This window comes from Botrytis porri (assembly GCF_014898465.1).
Source record: "Botrytis porri strain MUCL 3234 chromosome Unknown BPOR_013, whole genome shotgun sequence".
Lineage (NCBI taxonomy): Eukaryota > Fungi > Ascomycota > Leotiomycetes > Helotiales > Sclerotiniaceae > Botrytis > Botrytis porri.
Window position 1 is genome coordinate 728,098 of NW_024066087.1, and position 19,283 is coordinate 747,380.

Consider the following 19,283-nt stretch of genomic DNA (forward strand, 5'->3'; position numbering starts at 1 on the left):
AAATTCTCATGATATGTAGTCATAATCATGATGAATGAGACTATTATTGGGCTCTCCCCAAAATATGGGGATTTCCGACATTAATAATTTCTGATGCACCAGATGCTCGTTTCTAGGTGGGGTGGTGGTTTTTAGTGTGGGGTGTGGGAATAAGAAGAGCTAATAAGCTTCATGCATGTCCCTGAAATTCATGGAATGGAGTGCAGGAATAATGCGGCACAGATCTACCCCTCAGCCCCTTTACCCCTTCAAAGTTCACAAGCCTGAACAATATACGGATGGCAGTATGAGATATCGCATGGCACCGAGGCTCTAAGATGTAGTCATGGAGATTGTTTTGGTTGCCCTATGGATAAGAGCACGTCGGATTGTTCTTGTTGACCATATCTTGACTGCTCTGTATGAGGTTTAGTTGGTCGAGTTTCCAATGTTGGTATTCCGTGCGAGTAAACTTTAACCTTATAATGTTCATACTACTCGCAGTTATTAGATCGTAGTAACAATAGGAGCTCTAGCTTTCAACGACTAAAAGCTCCTCATATAGTTGGGTTATTCCATCAGCTGTTCAAGCAGTCCAATCTTAGGCTTCAGATGTTTACAAGTCTAGAACAATCATTCGGGCGAGATTGCAACACAGATTAGATGGCCCATGGGTGTGCAATCTGATTGATGTAAACCGCCTGTACTGAATATTTGTGATCACCAAATAGCTCTCATTAGCATTTTTTGCCTTCTCTGCGATCAATTTGCGGATATCTTGTCCTGGCTCGTGCAGGCGTGACACCAGCCTCATTTCAGTCTTGTAACAGCAATACTTCCTCACATCTTACATGCAACTCGAACAGCCCAAATTGGGTGTGAAATGGTCCTGTCCTGTTTGTGGTTCGCGGATCAATAGCAATGGTCATCAAGTTCACTTGCAGGTTGCAAAATTCTAGAACAAGATCTCACGAAGTCTGAACGGGTAATTTGAATTAATTGATATTTACTGGTTATCTTGATAATCTGTCGGGTATTGAAACTCCTCCAGAGAGAAAGAATTTGGGGGTAGCGAGAAAATGAAAGCGTGGGCCAAAGACGTAGAGCGCACTAATATATCTGCAAAGATTTCCCATTCCCACCGACCGAAATATTACTCTGTCTGCCTCCGATCGAACTCCTACGATTTGCCGACTCAGAACGCACTTTGCGCTGTAGGTTCATCGCTCCTCCGTTTCCAGTGTTATCTCCGTCAGACTGATATGTGTAGTTGGTTGGTCTGTTCATCTCCGTGGTGTCCCTCGCAACACTATAATGATCAAAAACTTCCTTAATCAGACCATCCACCTCCGATTCACTGATTGTCTCTCCCCATCCAATTGCGAGCCTGGCATCGCATTCCTCGATAAAGTCTTGGACTTTTCGCATCTCAAATTCGTCTTTGCGTAATCGATCGGGCAATCCTTGACTCTTCAGGAGTCCTAGAACCCCAGCTAAACATGTGTTGGCAACTCCCAATATAGGGACTGCCTGCGGATACATTTGGGATAGTTGGCCAAATGAAGCGAGGACGCCACCGATGAAGAGCTGCGAGAGTATAGAGATATAGTATACGCCTTCCATAAAATGATATTGCAAGGAGAAGTTGCGTTGTTGAATAAGAACAGACTTGTAAATACCGTAGGCATTTCCACGTAGACTTTCGAAATCAGAAGGTGGAGAATTGGCAGGTGAGGTTACAGGGACATTGATACCGACTGCGAGACGAAATTTCTGGAGGGCAGGTGGAAAGAACGATGTCGAGGATGAGGTGGATGCATGGCGGTGATGCGAAGGAGCCAGCTCAGATAAGAGAGGGGTATTTTCTGCGGACATATTCAAAGATGATTAAATAAAGGACTTACTGGGAGATTGATGAATTGAAGGGGAATCAGGGAAACAGAGACATGAGGGAATATATATGCATTCCGATGTCCCATCATGTCCCATCATGTCCTCATGTTGATAGACCGAAAAACAAAGTTCACGAGACTAAATCATGATCGAATCTGATTCAGTAATTGCGACCAAGGTAGGTCGCTCCCAGCAGTATCGTGATAAGTGATCATTACCGTCGTTCGTGATGAGACGAAGCTTCCCCCCTGGTGACCTAGTCTGTCATTTAGAGAAACGGAACATGAGAGACTCAAGGTTGATATGAAGCATTTTCATGGTTGAGGTTTTAAGTCGTGAATGATTGCCGCCAGAGTATACCTGCATTATAGCGTCGGTAAATCCCGACCGAGGTCACGGCTAACCTCAGCATCCTCCTTGATTTGAGTTTCCAGATGAACTTGCTTTCAAATGTTACCTGCTACCCATTTATCACAACAACCACGACTTATACCATCTTCCTTCATGGTAGACTTGATTTTTAACCTTCTAACACTGATGACTTGGTTTGCCGACATCGAAGAGACTAGGTTTTGCAGATCGCTACAGAATGCAGCCAGCCTCTGTGATTCGAATGGCAATTCTCAGGATCCTGCTTAGGGGAGGCTGCCTGTGGTGAACGTGATCACAACTGGCATAACGAGTCATCTCGTGAATGAAATCTGGACTGGAAAAGGAACGCATTCGGATTTTGTTACTCACATCCAAGTATAAAGATACGAGTGATCCCCACGTGCTCAATTCTATTATGTTATGATTCCAGTTTTTGACTTATTTTGTACTGTTTATTCAGACTTTGCATTGTTTTCTTTGCTATATGCACAATATCGCAGCACATCTAGTGCTGACCACATACAAAATAACTGTTCGAAATCTACATCCAGACAAACAAAGAAGTTTCTTTTATTCCACGCGGAGGCAATGAAATCTTTTCGCTACCTACTTTCTGGGTGATTGAGCTCGAGCTAATTCTCCAGCCTAGACGCGCTTCTGAGGCGTTATTCTACACGTTGATGGAGTTATGATATATATCACGAATCCATCGATAGCTCAGAGGTGCGAAGTTGTATCTTCTATGATTCAGAAAATGGCAGCAATTTTTCCCAAAGTGTTTGATGATATCACTTTGAAACCTCAAGAAAAATCCGTTCTAAATATCAACTTTTTGCACCATCCTACCAAATCAAATCATCTTTTTCATTCACGACATATTTGCACTGGGGCAGTCGAGAAGACAGGATCAAGACTTAAGAAAATAGGTTGCAATGTTGATATATATATATATATATATATATATATTTCGGTTTCATCAATCTAATGAAAAATAGTGCAACCACAGATTGTGATGTCATCGCCACGACGCTGGCTACCTACAACCTACGTATCCTGAAATGTCTATTATCACCGGGAAATTAAAGTTGGAATCAAGCTCATGGGTCTCAAGATGATGGGATGAATCCTGGCATAGTTATGAGATCTTCTCTTTCGGGTTTCAGATGTGAGATAGGCCAAGGATGAGAAATCCACCTTGCAAGGAGGCACAACACATCGTTTGATTTTCCGTCCCATTTTTCATTCAGTTTTGATCTGATGCAAATCATTATTCTTTAGTGTGGATGTAATGTACTTCATCCATTCCTACCCCTTTGCTAGACGTTCTGGACGTTCCGGTCATGTTTTGTGTGTGACACAGCAATAGCCCCAATCAGACTTGATTAAATACCATTCTCTGTTGCAATATTGGCAGCAACTTACTCAAAACCGAGTCAAATCTCTACAGTTTCTTTTCTTTTCTTTTTACTATACTTTATTGTTTCGAAATGAAATCGCTGGTAGGTCGAGGCAACTGTACTTATTGAAATGTAAGTTAATTTTCATAATCTTTTGGAAAGCAGGTAAGCCTGTCAAACGACCCCGCGTTTAGTACACTCCAGACCCCTGAAGGATTGTTCCATTCATTTTTCACAGATCTCATCCTCCAATACTGGCTCTTATCACATATATGATTCTCAGGAGCTCTAAGTTTCGAACGTACCGCCGCCGTTCTTCAGAATGATATATAGGTAATTGCAATTGTCAAAAACTGTTTTCTCACCCTTATTCTCACTTACATTCTTTCAGCTGTGGCGTAACTCGCTTTTGTTGCTGTTAACTCTTTACTTTATGTGTTCTTTCGTTGATAATTCTATCCATACTTATTGTTTAATTATCCAAGAACGCGCTCACTCCCGGAACTTTTGTAACATAAAATCATTTTCAACAAAATGCAATTTTCAGTCGTTTCTATCGTCTTTCTTGCCTCAAACTTTGTGAAGGCTGATTTCATATTCCCTCAGCCAACGAGTCAAATTTTCATCGGCCTTCCAACTCGGATATCCTGGTCTACCGATCTAGTCACTGGCCCAGTCTCTTTGTTTCTTGTTCCAGCAGGGGTGCAGGATACTAGCGCTTCTATATCTGCTATTGAGAGTATGTTTACCAAAATCTTTTCATTGTGTATACTCTTGGGAGTCAGCACTAATTGGATGTATAGCTCAAATTCTAAATGATGGAATGTACCAATGGGTTCCACGCGGCACCCTAAATACAGCGGAGTCATATTTCTGTATACTCATGGTCGATTCTAAGGATTTTAAAACAGTATCTGGTAGCTTTTTCATAGTTGGCCTGCAATCTTCTCAGCCGGGCAGCGAGCTTCGCAGAAGAGTCAATAGCTTTAAAAAATCATCAGACAGTGGCAATAATGAAGGGTACGAAAAATCCAATTCAACAGAAACGAAAACGGTAAAGTCAAAGAGTAAAGCAGCTTCGAATTCTGTGGTACTGGAAACTGGTTTGCCAGCTTGCAGCCCTGTAGTCACAAAGACCACAAATCTGTATGTGGGCGCTACGAACCGGGCTACTATTAAGACGAAAAGCTCAACTGGATTGGAATCAACCGGCACTTCGGCACCTTTGTCCTTTTATCTTGATAGACGGTCTACAGATATCTCCGGCTTGTCTAAGCTTATGAGCCTGGGTTCCAAAAGGTCTTCCGCGTCTAATAGCACATCCGGCTCAAAGTCGACGTTCCAAAATTCTGGTTCGAAACATAACCATGGATCAAAATCTTTATCTTCTTCGTCTTTTGAAGCTGGACCCCAAAAAAGCTATGACTCACAATCCTCGTCTAATTCTAGCTCAGGAAAGGGCTCTAGTTCGAAACACTCAGCAACTGACTCCAACTCGATAGGCAACTCAGGCTCAGAGTCTTTATCTTCTGGACACGAATCAAAAGGAACTAAAGATTCATCAGGATATGAATCTGGGTCTAAAGAAAGCAATGAATATGGACATGGACATGGACACGGATCTAGCTCTAACTCTAACTCTGGCCATGAATCCAACTCTACATTGGAACATACCTCTACACAAACTATTTGTGCATTGGTAACTTCTACAACTATCATATATGTGTCGTCTAGTAAAAATACTCGGAATCATGAGGTATGTATGATTTAATCACCATTCCAAAAAAAATTGTCCTACTTTCAGCTTCTCCATATATTATTGTCTGCTCGAAAATGACTAACTCACCTACAGACCAAGACATACACATCCAACATCGAAAAGACCACCTTGATACAGACTACTGCAATTTTCAGCACCGCCTCTGAATCCCTCTTTTCTGTCTCCATCTCGGCGACTCTGGCATCGACCTCCACACTTGCAGTCACAACGATTTCCCTCACTGGTATATCCACAACAGCAACAAGTATAGTTCAAACCACTCAAAGCTCTCGTGTCTCCGAGATTTCTCGAATTTCGAGTCTTGCGAATTCGGAGCCTATTCAATCTATTCAATCTACCCCCCTATTCTCCGCCTCGATTAGCATTCCCTCAATCACCCAAGCTACCACTCCACCCTCTGTACTCACTACTCCAGAGGCCGCAACTGTACCCAGCTTTCCCAGTATCCGCAGTACAGAAAATTCAACGAGCACAACACAAACAAACCCATCCAACACAGATCCACTTACCCCGTCCCCACCCCAAACCACACCCTCCCCCCTCCTCTCATCCCAAACTCAAACCACTCCTCCCCCCATAACACTCCACCCCATAATCCTCACAACCCTCTCCAGCTCCACCACATCATCATCATCATCTGCAGTATACAATCTCACGATTCAAAATGGATCGGGAACGGCGCTGCCTATTTTTACTGGGGGTGGGGGTTTGTGGTATGGAGGTTCGAGGGATGGAATAATAATTGGGGTGGTGCTGGGGGTTGCAGGGTGGATTTTGTGAACTGGGGGGTGTATATGAGATGATGGGGTGGGAGGGGAGGGGATTAGAGAGGAGGGGATTAGAAGGGAGCAGATGAGAGGGGATAAGAGGGAATGAAAGAGGATGGAATAAGATAGAGTGGAAGAGGATGAGTATGGATGTATGGAAGTAAGTAATCTAGAGTGGTTCATATATATATATTATAATTTCTTTTATCGAGAAGTTACATAACAGAATAATCAGATAGATAATCAATTATATTTATGCAGAGTATAACATGCAAAATCACAATTACTTTTGAATACGTGAGATCTTTCCACAATACCAGGCACCCTGTACACAGCGCATTGGTTATTTACCAAGAATATGATTTGAATATTCTTTAATATACATATAACCAACTCTCGGACTGATGCGAGAGACAGTATCTTGTAATCAACGCTAAATATGTATGTATCCAAGATAAAATCTTCCTTGAGAACATGGATCTCGATGCTAGTTCCAACCGTCCTATCATTGTCATGCGAGATATTCAATTATCAAGACCCTTCAGTTGCTTCTACTTGAAAATTTAAAATTGTGCGTCGATTCAAGTCCAGATTAACAATTGCCCCCAAAGTTCATTTCGGAGGTTTTGCGTCACAAACTATCTATGAATATTGATCCTGGGAACTCATAACCTCTACACTTCGCACCTTTAGAAACATTATAGTTCTCCTGACACATCCTCATTACCGGGCTCGATAAGAGGTAAAAGATCGCTTGAAATTCACCGGGGAAATCGAAGCCTACAGAATAGCTGCAATCAGCAAAGATGTATCAGTAACCACCGACTTAATAACTTGCTTTACTTGTATGAGAACGAACTGGATAACCTCACACGGTATTAAGAATAGTCTACGAGCAGCTCCTGACATAAGTCTAACAAGCCAGGGTGACAACAATTGTGCCTCAGTGTGGATGAATATTTGCCATCAACCCAAGGAAGAAGAGTCGCACGGATGCAAGTTTTTCTCAACGCTTTTATTCAGATGAGAGTAAAATTTCCATATATCCGCCAAAGATAAATTCGCATATTTGATTTGAAATGAGGTGACCGTAAGCCCTATCATAGTCTGACTATTGCAGTGAATAGCTTTTTGTAAGCTTCAAAGTAGTTTTTAAGGCCCAAATCGCATGATTGTTTCATGTTCGGATGGTATTGCTTGTGTAACAAATGGTAAAGTTGAAGTGGGTGGAAGATATCATCGACGAGAAGTGTTATATCGGGGTTTCGAAGGTCTGAATGGCTGCTGAAGAGGTACCAGAGCTCGAGTTCTCTAATCGGAACTTGATGCAAAGGGTGTTTTATGACTTTTCTCCCTTCGAGTATGTAGTCACAATGCCCATTCGCTATTTCTGGTAAACCATACGAAACATACTTCGTGATTCTCAGTTTTGTTCGTGGCGTATCGTCAATGTGAAGTCCATCGGTATCTGTTTATAAACCATCGAACCCAAGGCAACATACAGTCCATCGAGTCGATCTGGATTTATGAGTCAGGCACAAGGTGATTCTAGAGCCACCACGGGCCCTCGTTATAATAATTTATTCGTTGGACCATTTTGAAAACTTGGGTAAACCTTGTGTACTATTGGATAGCTTTTGGGAGTCTGGCTTTACTTCATCTGAGCGCGCCGCCAGAGGGGGCGCATGCTCTCGTAGAGTCTCTTCCCATTGCGGATTCGATTTCTCGGTTGTTGCCTTGAATTTTGGCTTGGTACCGTTGAATTCAAAGGGACCAAGTGCTTTATCTCGCTTGACACGAGGCTTTGCATTTTTCTTTTCACTTTCCTCTCTCCAATCATATCCCACTCGCACAACCTCTACCCAATCATCTTGCGCAAGATCACCATCTGGTGTTTCTACGATATCCCATTCACCCTTGGATCGAACCCAGACGACTTCATCGAAACACTTTGGACAGAGGAGGCCTTCATCTGTAAGAACTTCGACTTTGCGAGTACAAGCTCGAGGATTTTGGTTATAGAGGGGACATCTCGTGCGCCTGAAAGGACGGTGATCGCAGTTGCTGTAGGTAGAGAAATAAGTAGTACACATATTGCCACTCTCTTGTCGCAACAGTGTTCACAATATTGTGGCTGACTTTTTATGGATCGCTAGGAGGTTACTGAGATATCTCTCTTGTGAATATTATCAGAGTAACGTTAAAATTGTCGAATGAGTTGGAGAAAGTACAGCCTTGAAGTGCCGATGTTGGAGGTGAACTTGTCCTAGCTAGAAACGAATAACAGGTGTTTGTTCACTGAATGTGTATGGCTACTTCTAATGATTCGTCAATGTTGTGGCCTCAGACTGGTATATGTCGTAGATAGATGAATGGTGGAAAAGTTGTACTTGAATACCATGATACCAGTTGAAGGAGCACTAGATTAGCGCACTTGAGCTTAGCACGCTTAACCAATGTGACACTGTCACATGATCCAGATGACCATTTGTCCGATAGAAAAAACAGCGCTCACCAAATAGGTTGTGTTATTGAATGCATATTAATGAAGATGTGGGATGTCAATAATAATAACAACCAACTCTGGGATGTTCCTAGGTGGAATCTGTGATGAATGAATAATAATGTCGAGAAGAGTTGAGGAAGTATCTGGAGAAGTCTGTGCCATTTGTCTTATCATGCTTATGTACTCCATTATTGATGCTAAGATAACATGACATGCGAGGGCGGGAGTTCGTTATCATTTCTCCGGCTCTCCGGCCAGTCTCAAGCCAGTCTCAGTCACTAGACAGCGCGCTACGCGTGACCCTGCGGCCGCTAGTCTAACTTGGCAGCCTCGGTCCATGTTTCGCAACTTCCTGTCACTTCAACCTTCGGAATTTACCCATTCTGATTTGATGATCTTCTAGGACAATTGACACATTCTTTGAGGAAGGTACGGCACGGGTAGTTACCTACGATTTGTTGAATATGGCAGACGAACTTTCTTTACCACGATTGATAAGAGATAATACAAATTCTACTTCTACGTTCACAAAAACAAACTTGTCGCGAAAACGCGTCCACGATACTCCCCCTCCTGATTCAAGCGATCCTCCAGTATTCTCTAGCGACGATGACCCCTCAGTAGAAAAATACTCACAGAAGAGGACACGACGGAAGCAGAAATTTAGAGGACCTTGGTTTGATCAACAGCTAGCTTCCGATTCGGCCTTTGAGGATGAGCCTTTGGACCGCAAAGTCCCCATAAGAAACAAGAGAACACTGAATAAGAAAGTTGACAGCGGGGTGTTCATGGGTAGTGATGGTACGGATATAGAAGATTTAGTCATGGAGAATGGAAAGAAGGCATGGCCAATTCCTGCGCCATCACCTCTCAAGTCAAGAATTGTAGTCGATACTCCTAGAGACATTCATGCACAAAAAAGGATTGAAAAATGCCTTGAAGATGGAGAAGAATACGTTGATCTATCGTAGGTGAAGACTATCCCTCTTCACAGTTCTGGCTAATCATCATTAGTCGTATGGGTCTTGATCACCTTGAAAATTCCACAATACGCCCCTTAGGAACTTTCGTTAAAACCGCAGGCGGTTATGCCGTCGAACCTCATCTGAGGATAATCCTTTCAGCCAATGAGCTAGTCAAGCTTCCCGCCGAGTTATTCAACCTAAATCGTTTATCTACCCTCAGTTTACGAGGCAATAATTTGGAGGAAATACCACCCAGTATCGGAAACTTGAAAAGATTAGAAGATTTAAACATTGCCCAAAACAACCTGGGATATCTCCCTTTTGAAATTCTTGACCTTCTTGTCGGTGGACTTAACTCGATGCCGGTAAGCGACGTCCTATTTATCAAGCCTTGGGCAATTGCCCGACAAGTAATGAAGCCATATTTTTGACAAACCTGCCACACTCAGAGTAATCACTAACAACGCCTCATAGATCGATTTCAACACACAGCCATTATCTGAAAGTGGCAGGACTGCAAGATTATATGATTTCCAGCTACATCCAAATCCATTCTACCTCCCAATGGCAAGACCCGAGAGTACTGAGAACGGCGCACCACATTTTGAGATTGATCTACAGCGCCAATCACCATTAATATCCCCATTATTTCCCACTGCAGAAGATACGATATCTCTACCTCTGAATCGTGATACACCCGGTCATATATTTCACCAGTGGCATCAAGGCACTCTACCTCGCCCAAGCACACCAATCTCGGGTGGCGAGAAGTGTTCCTTGTCATATCAATGTAGGACAGAAGTCAGATTCCTTGACGCTTTTGGACAGCTTATAAAAGGGCCTATGTTCCCTTCTGATCCTCGATGGAATGACATGGGAAGGCATATCCAACTGCCCATTGCAAGCCTGGGTGATATTCCGCAGCCCCCTGCGGTACAGTCTCGCGTCCAAAGTCTAGTAGAGAAAGCTTTACAGGCATGTATTCGTCATCCTGAACTCACACGTCTCGAATCTCACATGGAATACATTCCGCCTCGCATTCCATCAGTACTCCGAAGAGCAGAAAACGTCCATTATTCCGGGCCAACCTTATGTACTATTTGTGGCACCAGGTTTGTAGTTCCTCGCACGGAATGGATAGAATGGTGGGAGATTGAGAAGGTATCCAAGAGAGATCGTATGAACGCGGTTTCAATGAATGGTCCTACACCCGGACGTGTAGTTAATGAGAGGGATATTGTCGAAAAATTGGTACCTTTGATGCGGAAAGGCTGCAGTTGGTTATGTTTGCCACCATTATTTCTTGATGGGTTAAATCATCAGCCTTCCGCTGCTGGTAAAGACGATGCCAAAATCGCCATGAACATAGACACCAATGTTTAATTTGCTTTTGTAAATAGATTGGGACTGCTATAAGGGGTATCACTTCAGCGTATATATCATTTAAATGCGACAAATTCTGCGCAAAGTGTACCTTTCTATGTCATTGCTTTGGGTAAACCTCAATCTGACTTTTGAGCATGGCCTTACTGTCTCATCTAGTGCTGGAACAGTCGGAAGATAACTCACGACGAGCCATGGTGACCGAGTTCACAAGAATATATCTAGTCTGACCAAGGAGTGACGTTGCTTTTTCGCCTATTGACTCGATAAATTTTAGGTGAGTCTCAACGGCGGCGTTTTCAGCCACTTGAGGGAAAGATTTTAGCTTTCTCATAGAGAATTACAGCTGTGAGGATTTCTTGTCGCCCGATTGATTTCTCAAATATAAATAACAATAGGAAACCTTCTGCTACGAGCGATGATTGACAGAATAGAAACTATTCCATGTCCAGTTCTTCTGAGTGCATGGACGAATTTTGTTCGAAAACGCGTGATCAAAAAGCATTGACCACTCTGATCGACCATGGGACGATCAAGACGTTAACCTTAGGTGACTCGTGAGTTATTCCGTACATTGCTCTGCCCTAAGAAAAGAATAAACTCGTGCACGGAAGCTAGTTTTCATGCTACACTTTCATCATGCCGCTGACCGACATTTTAGATGCCCACCGTCCTGAACTAATGTCTTATAAGCATTATACATACACTTCCACTCAAACCCCGAACTTTCTAACTAAGAGATAGAAACATCGACCACCATTGTCAATCATCTTTCCACAATCTCGACAGACTTTGATATCAAGACAAAGATTGGGGGTTACGGTGTTGCCGCTGTTTTTCATAATGGTCCCGGCCCCATTGTGCTCTCACGAGCCGATATGGATGCTCTTCCTATTGAAGAACAAACTAGTCTCCTATATGCTAGCACAAAGCGAGTCGTCGATGTTTATGGAAAATAGCAACCGGTGATGCATGCATGTGGTCATGATATGCATATTACATGTCTTTTGGCATTTGCTGAATTTATGGTATCGGCGCGACAATCATGGCATGGAACTATCGTTCTTATCTTTCAGCCAGCCGAAGAACGAGGTACAGGTGCTCAAAGTATGGTCGATGATGGACTATACGATCCCGAAAGACACAAAATTCCTATTCCTGACGTAGTTTTCAGTGGGCACGTTGTTCCAGCCTGAGCTGGTGTCATTGGTATCCGACCGGGTACGATGGCTAGTTCTTGCGACAATCTACGCGTAACTTTTCACGGTCGCGGTGGGCATGCTTCCATGCCCGAGCGTCTTATAGATTCTATTGCCATGGCGTCTAGTGCCGTCATGAGGCTACAAAATCTTGTGTCTAGGAAGTCCATCCTAGTGAACACGCAGTTGTTACGTGCGCAAGTTTCATTTCTGGCTCGACTACTGCAGAAAATGTGGTTAGCGACGATGCGACGATCACAATTGATATTCGCGCAAATGACAAGACTACAAGACAGAAACTTTACAATGGAGTTCTGCGGATTGTCAATGCTGAAAGCGCAGCGTCCAATGCAGTCGTCGAACCGACAATTACTCCAACTCGGTCGTTTCCCGTAACCTATAATAATGCCTCCGTTACTGAAAGAGTAGGCAAAGTTTTTCGCGATCATTTCAGGCCGATGAAAGTTGTGTTGCAGACTACCCTAAGCTTAGATTTAGTGAAAAAATTTGCACCCTCGCGTCTGCTGTTGAAAGACCTTCTCTTTTATTCGCCTATGGTTGTACGTCTCCCGAGAAATTTTGACCTGGCTCAAAAAGAAGGGACATTGGCGGAGAGCATACCAGGAAATCACAGTTCTCTCTTTGCCCCACAAATTTTCCCTACGATGCAAATAGGTATAGATGCATATGCTTTGAGCGCCTTAGCGTGGCTATCAAAAGAACAAGAGGACAATTGGAGCAGCTTAGGAGGTTAAAATTGTGGGTGGCAAAATGGACGCATCTAAATACCATATCGATATTGATCAGGCCTCCACGTGTGTAAATGCTCAAAAGGCTGGTCAGATGTAAGATAATTTATATGTGCCTTTCCATGCCTTGAATGATTCCCATTGAATACTTTACCACCATGATATGAGGTGATTGGTCTCTGGTGGTTTCAAACTGCGTATAGCCGTCTAAAGTGAGTCGTTCCTACACATCTTTGCTCGCCACGTGGTGGAAGATCATACCCAGAGACTTTGGCTCCCTTTATGCAAAGTTCAACGAACACCTTTTGTGATTTTGGCTTTCATTCCTCGCTAGGTACATTTTACTATTTCAATGTCAATCTTGTATATCTGGACACAGTCTTCACTTTACCTCCGTAATATCGGAGATTTCAAGTCCTGAGAACTTCAATTTCCGTAAATCGCAAGGACTAGAATAAATATTTGCAGAAGGCTATCAATTCAATGTGAAACTATGATTTGTGCAATCTGCCAGTGATAGACTACCGCAAAATGCCTAGATAGAAAGCCATACCCATGCTTCAGTTCTCCCGCTCAGTTTCGATCGCTACTCAAGGAGCAGGAGTGACTAAAGTCGCAACCCAATCTTTCATTGGATCATACCCATTCATATGACCCTCCACATAATACTGCTTAAACAGCATATCCTCATTTGCCTCCTCCCACTGAACCCTCACATAAACCCACGCAAAATTTCCCACATCATCATCAATTCTTTCCCAACCCAAAGTGATCCACCCATTCTTAGCCTCGAGCACGAAACCCGAAACCCGAAATTCCGGACACTTTTCTTCTTGTCTAGCAGTGCTACCTAATTCTACCGCGTCGTCGACTTCAAATGCAGTACGTGTCCAGTTCTTGCCTTCGTTGATGGAAAGGTGTCCGTGTAAAATGTATCCCATACCGATTTTGAGTTCGGCTTCGCCCCGTCCGATTAGTGTATTCGCGCCTTCGGGCCATTGGGGGATGAAAAATTTGTACGCCCATGGTTGCCCTTTGTGGACGGTTATTTTTGCGCCGTTGTAGATGTCGATGAGGGTTGCGTTGACGACGAGAGAGATGTTTGTGTCGTTGTTTTTGTTGTATACGGCGTCTTCCATTTTGGTTTGAAGATTGATAGGCTGTGTCTATTAAATTTGGGCTATGAGTTGCTTTTGAAATATTGGGTTTGGTTGATTTAGGTAGTCGAGCTATGCGAAAAAAGCTTGGCAACCCATTCACCTCGTTTACTTTGTTTGCATATCATAATCCAATAAAAGTGTCAGTACAAGGACTCACTATTGTCTGATGTGAGCTGTGTTTATTATGTATAAAACGCTTTCACGGTGAAAATATTCGTCTTCAGCTTTCAGATGACTTTTTATAATTTCGATAATTCGCAAAATGTCAAAACCATGAAGAAAGGTAAGCATAATGCCATTCACAATTCAATAAAGAGCACACACTAATTTTTCTTAAAGTTAATAATGATTTTGCAAACTCCTCTATGGATCACCCATATCTATAAAAGCGCTCCAAATGATCACCTTCACCTTCAAACTTTCAAACTTCTATCGACATAGAAAAATACACTCGACCACTCCCTGAGGAAATTTAGACATATTTCCATCATACCCCCTTTCTCACACATCTCCTTCCAAATTATTTATCATGGCATCTGAAGCACCACCTACTGGTCCTGGTCGTGGCGTTAGTCAACTATATCCAACAGCTTCAGTGGCAGGCAGAGAATCACAAGCACCATCCGCTTCCGCCTCTACTCGGAGTGTTAGCCCGCTCCATCCATCTCCTAGCCGCTCTCCATCTCAGGCACCAAAGGCCCTTTCTAAAGCACCATCTTCAACTGGTCAAATTCAGTCTCATCGGCCAACTATGAGACCTTCTCAAGCTCCAAGTATTGAAGGTTCATCGCAGGCTACATATACTCAACCAACAATAAGACCCTCTCACGCTGCAACTTTAAGAGCCGCATCTCAAGCTCCATCACACCAAACGTCTATGAGACCTTCACATGCAGCAAATCTCAGAGGTCAATCTAAGGCTCCATCTTCTTACACAGCATCTCGTAGTCCAATCAACTACACCGCCACATCCCCTCAAACCCTAGGCCGTGGACCCTCCTTGAAGCCATTCGACAGTACCACTGAGCTCCAACGTGATGTTTCTCGGCAACCAACAATAATGTTGCAAACCCCATCCAACCGCCAAACATATCTCCAACGCGACCCCAGCATTTCCCAACCCACACTTCTCAACCGAGACCAATCTCAGATGCTCTCATCCATGACCACCATCAAAGAAGTGAGTATCGGCCCCTCCAAAGCCCCAGAAAACATATCCAGCACCCGCAGTATCCTCCACACACCCCTCGACATCCAAATGGCCAGTCGGCAACCCACCATCAACAACATGAAAGGCGCCGAGCGCGAGGAACAAGAATCCTGGGCCCTGGGAAAACTCGTAAAATTGAGTACTGGATGTCCGCAGAACTATGGATGGTCCCGAAGAAGTGATGGATATATATGTGATGGGGGAAGTCACTATATTACGGATTTGTTGCTTGCGGAGGGATTGGGTGGCATGTTTGTGATGAAGAATAAACATGAGTGGCAGGATAGAAGTCAGGGTCCGTATTATTGGGTGGGGAAAAATGCGGAGGGGAAGAATCTCTTTTCGAAGAATAAGGATGCTAAGGTTGTTTAGGGGGGGTTGGAGGGTACTTTTGGATGATGTATAGGTAGATTGGTTTCGTAGATATTGGAGTAATCGATGGTTTTACTATTTGTTTTTCTAACGAACATGAAATGGAATGAAGATCAAATGAAAATGAATGTTGACAAGTGTTTTGAGTCTATAGGATGTGATGTGCGTATTTCAGTACTCTGAACGTATACCAAAGCTCTTGCCAAGCCTGCAACAAGTGTTTATATGAATCATACTTTTATTTCTCTCTGCCTCAATATGGATTGTTTTTCAGCCCCTTGTTTATGAATCTAATTTCCGTTTCGAGGTAAAGAAATTTATGGGGACACTCTGGGTTCCGAAACTTCTCATGCTCTTTTCTTCTTGAAACTGCTGTATCTTCGTCTCCAATGTCGCGTTTTCAGTCTGCAATCTCTTTATTTCCTCCTCTAAAAAACCCGCTCTAGGAGAAACTGCCGAAGCATCTTCCTTCTGCAGATGCACAAGTGTCGGCATATTTTCTTTCAGCAGTATTGACGAGCCATTCGCCGCCCCTGATATATCTTCTCCAGTTCTCATCACAGTAGTGAATATACCTTCTATTTCCATTTCTAGATCACTCATCTGGCTACTAATTGCCTTGATTTCTTTCTGCAACATCGAAGTTTCTTCCTGTAAGATAGGCATACTTTCGATTTTCACGCGCGCTATATTTTTTCTCATTTCCGCAATCTTGGTCGAAAACATCTTGCTTAAAATTTCTCTGATTACCCGGAAATGACACGCAAGATCATGTCGGACTTCGGGCGACAAGGGCAAGTGATCTGAGATCTCGACTGTGGAAAGTTAGGTTCATGGAAGAATTGATAATAAGATCTTGTGCAACACACTTGCATACTGCCCTCTCACTGTCCTTTCAACACTAATGCAATCTGCGCATTTTTCTCCAGGACCTTTCTCGCCATCTCGATGACTGTCGTGCGGTACAAAAACTACGTGTCCGTATTTGGAATAGAAACAGTAGCGACATTGACATTTTGCTGGTTGTGCAATATCGCATTTGGATGAGGTGAGACATTCTGTTAGAAGTTTGACTGTCTTGTCAGTTTGCAGTCCCTCTTATTGCTGAAGCTTTGAGAGCTTACATTCAAGATCTCGAGATTCTTCGCCGAGCTCAAGAGCAACGGGTAACGTCAATTTCTTAAAAAGATGTAAGCACCATATTAGGGAAAGGGGATCTTGCGAGGAACGCACGTTCTCGAAGTCATCGCTCCTGGTTCCAGCAGTTTTCTGTCTTTTCGATGGTGAAACCTCATGTGAACTATCTTCATCGTACAAAAGATGCATTCCGGACATCATGAATTCCTAGATCTGGTACTGATATCAAGATGATTTTTCTCAAATAACAGCAAACTGAAAATATTAAAAAGTCATTTTCTCGTGTAAGAAAGAATATACACACTTGCTGCGTTTGAAACAATCCGACGAGTATTCACATGAAAACTTTTGAAGACCAATCAACAGTGACCAAGCAGAGCCGAGTTAAGCCTGCTGCAAGCCTTTGTGTAACAGTGCATGATGTGAGTTGATCTGGACCGCGGATACATTGGAATTATGAGTCAGCATATCATGATGTAAACAAGGCGGTGATGGGTTACTGTTGTGTAACATGTCATTCTAACACTGCAATGTTTCACATAGAGTAACATTCTGATTAGATGCCCGTTCTCTTAGGCGTGTCTCAATGAGTCTCTACAAGCCTCCGACCAATCTTCACTGCCAAAGAAATTTGATTCGCCTTGCTCAAAACTCCTTAACATCCTCCTTCATAGCCAACCATCTCTCTGAGCCTATGTGCAGTGAACTGCAACTCCTCCTCTTCATTAATTCAGCTTTTCATTTTTGCCGAAAACTATGCTGCGCATGTTCGTAGCACCAAAGCTTTCACTGAGGTTTCTCTTACTTATCGAAAATCAGAGCCGTGGAATTTAATACTTGGAAGCAAATTCATAATTTTCTGCTAGGCTCAAGTCATCTCATTGACGGGATCATGCATGGTTGTGTTCATTTGCTTTATTTGGCACAGTAATCACAAGAATAGCAGTTGACATGGAGGGCTTATTTTTCTGCGACTTCCCCTATCGATAATGCAATTGTCGAATCAAGAGAGAACGAAAGAGTGATAAGTTCCCCATCAGGCGCATATTACTGTGTCAAGTTGGCAATTGAGAGGATTGGAAGCTGGAGACCAGGCGAGTGGTAACTTTTCCAATTGCAGAGAAAATAATCACGAACCTCGCTTTCATCCGAAAGGCGTAGGCAAATCTGAAATTGGAGCCAGGGATGACTACGATTATCAAGACAGCGACATGCCTCCCAAGATAGCAATGATCACTAACACAAGTAGGCATCTATATTTTACAGGATTAGGGTTCTCAGCTGACTTAGAATTATGACAATCGAAACGTGTTGTGGTTGATTCACCTTTTAAAGTTCATGATGGCCGACAGATCAAAATGGAACGCTTGTAAGCAGTGATGCTGGAGGCACGCTATAGCTCATAGTCGTGATGATGTTAAAAGGAGGATTAAATCATAAATGTAAAGCTAGCACACTGGAACCTGATCCCTATCAATTTGGGGTTTCGCGAAGACTATTTTCGCTTTATCAGCGCTGACTCTCAATGTCGTGGGAAAGAACGATTTGAGAGGATCACGTTAAAATCTTGGTAGAGCTTTCCTCTCTAGATTCAGAGTACATCTGCGCGCATGAGCTGTAAACCCATTCAGAAATAGAAAAAGATAACGCTATCATTCCGACGACTGCGGCAACAATGTCTTCTTCTGATAAACCAGTCCCAAATGGCTCGATCATGACGGAATCTTCACCCACGTCAAGTGATTTCAAACACGAGATACACGAATTACTTGTCCAGCCCGACAGTGGGTCAAATGGGTTGAATGCTAAGATTTCTGCGTCTGATCAGGATACTGCGGCCAAAGTCAATAACTTGAGCCCCCGAATTCCCTCTTCAACTAGATGAGAAGACTGTCCCTGAAGTGCGAGTCCGTAATCTTCAGAGAATGAAAGAACTCGACAACTTCATAGTTTCTGCTTTGGCGCAATTTCCAGTCGATGATTTCATCAAACGGTTCACTATGGCAGAGGGAAAATTGCAACGATTTTACACATATAAGACGCAAATTGATGCCGACCAAGGTCAGTACTTAGATTTCCAAGATGACTCCAACACTTTACGTCTGAATTCTAATTTGAAGTCACTTCAGGTAAAGAGATCAACGACAACATCGAGACAATGAAAGCAGAGATTCTAGAATCAAGGAAGGTTCTTTCCCTAATCATGGAACAAATCTGTGCTTTTCCGTATTTGAGCCAGAACTTTCCGGAGTTGGAAATGGAGGAACTAGTAGCATCTGAGAAACAATACGTTATTGATCAATTGCAAAAGGCAAAAAAGAAGTTAGAAGCGCTAGATTTGATGTGCTTCAGGCTTCATACCATGATCGATCAATGTTCGAGAATATTGGGAGGAAGATGGGATAAGTATTAGA

The 19,283-nt window shown here is 43.0% G+C and overlaps 9 protein-coding genes across 9 annotated transcripts; 5 read left to right on the plus strand and 4 right to left on the minus strand.

The window, feature by feature from the left end:
- Window positions 1-1,089: 1,089 nt before the first annotated feature.
- Window positions 1,090-1,854, minus strand: EAF01_009132 (uncharacterized protein; the record flags this gene model as incomplete). Its single annotated transcript, XM_038917388.1, has 1 exon — window positions 1,090-1,854. The coding sequence occupies one exon, from the start codon at window positions 1,852-1,854 to the stop codon at window positions 1,090-1,092; it is 765 nt and encodes a 254-aa protein (XP_038766993.1).
- Window positions 1,855-4,175: 2,321 nt separating this feature from the next.
- On the plus strand, window positions 4,176-6,201 carry EAF01_009133 (uncharacterized protein; the record flags this gene model as incomplete). Its single annotated transcript, XM_038917389.1, has 3 exons — window positions 4,176-4,380; window positions 4,445-5,397; window positions 5,494-6,201. 3 exons carry the CDS (start codon window positions 4,176-4,178, stop codon window positions 6,199-6,201), a joined length of 1,866 nt encoding a protein of 621 aa, XP_038766994.1.
- A 1,567-nt stretch (window positions 6,202-7,768) lies between these two features.
- Window positions 7,769-8,281, minus strand: EAF01_009134 (uncharacterized protein; the record flags this gene model as incomplete). The annotated part of the gene is made up of 1 exon (XM_038917390.1): window positions 7,769-8,281. One exon carries the CDS (start codon window positions 8,279-8,281, stop codon window positions 7,769-7,771), a length of 513 nt encoding a protein of 170 aa, XP_038766995.1.
- Window positions 8,282-9,158: 877 nt separating this feature from the next.
- Window positions 9,159-11,042, plus strand: EAF01_009135 (uncharacterized protein; the record flags this gene model as incomplete). The annotated part of the gene is made up of 3 exons (XM_038917391.1): window positions 9,159-9,661; window positions 9,709-10,024; window positions 10,134-11,042. 3 exons carry the CDS (start codon window positions 9,159-9,161, stop codon window positions 11,040-11,042), a joined length of 1,728 nt encoding a protein of 575 aa, XP_038766996.1.
- A 989-nt stretch (window positions 11,043-12,031) lies between these two features.
- EAF01_009136 (uncharacterized protein) lies at window positions 12,032-12,996 on the plus strand (the record flags this gene model as incomplete). Its single annotated transcript, XM_038917392.1, has 2 exons — window positions 12,032-12,205; window positions 12,403-12,996. The coding sequence occupies 2 exons, from the start codon at window positions 12,032-12,034 to the stop codon at window positions 12,994-12,996; spliced, it is 768 nt and encodes a 255-aa protein (XP_038766997.1).
- A 584-nt stretch (window positions 12,997-13,580) lies between these two features.
- Window positions 13,581-14,129, minus strand: EAF01_009137 (uncharacterized protein; the record flags this gene model as incomplete). The annotated part of the gene is made up of 1 exon (XM_038917393.1): window positions 13,581-14,129. One exon carries the CDS (start codon window positions 14,127-14,129, stop codon window positions 13,581-13,583), a length of 549 nt encoding a protein of 182 aa, XP_038766998.1.
- Window positions 14,130-14,679: 550 nt separating this feature from the next.
- On the plus strand, window positions 14,680-15,732 carry EAF01_009138 (uncharacterized protein; the record flags this gene model as incomplete). Its single annotated transcript, XM_038917394.1, has 1 exon — window positions 14,680-15,732. One exon carries the CDS (start codon window positions 14,680-14,682, stop codon window positions 15,730-15,732), a length of 1,053 nt encoding a protein of 350 aa, XP_038766999.1.
- A 163-nt stretch (window positions 15,733-15,895) lies between these two features.
- On the minus strand, window positions 15,896-17,143 carry EAF01_009139 (uncharacterized protein). The gene is made up of 4 exons (XM_038917395.1): window positions 16,966-17,143; window positions 16,857-16,911; window positions 16,602-16,805; window positions 15,896-16,547 (listed from the first exon to the last, which is right to left on the minus strand). The coding sequence occupies exons 1-4, from the start codon at window positions 17,068-17,070 to the stop codon at window positions 16,015-16,017; spliced, it is 897 nt and encodes a 298-aa protein (XP_038767000.1). The 5' UTR covers window positions 17,071-17,143; the 3' UTR covers window positions 15,896-16,014.
- A 1,401-nt stretch (window positions 17,144-18,544) lies between these two features.
- EAF01_009140 (uncharacterized protein) lies at window positions 18,545-19,282 on the plus strand (the record flags this gene model as incomplete). The annotated part of the gene is made up of 3 exons (XM_038917396.1): window positions 18,545-18,653; window positions 18,727-18,930; window positions 18,999-19,282. The coding sequence occupies 3 exons, from the start codon at window positions 18,545-18,547 to the stop codon at window positions 19,280-19,282; spliced, it is 597 nt and encodes a 198-aa protein (XP_038767001.1).
- Window position 19,283: the final 1 nt, after the last annotated feature.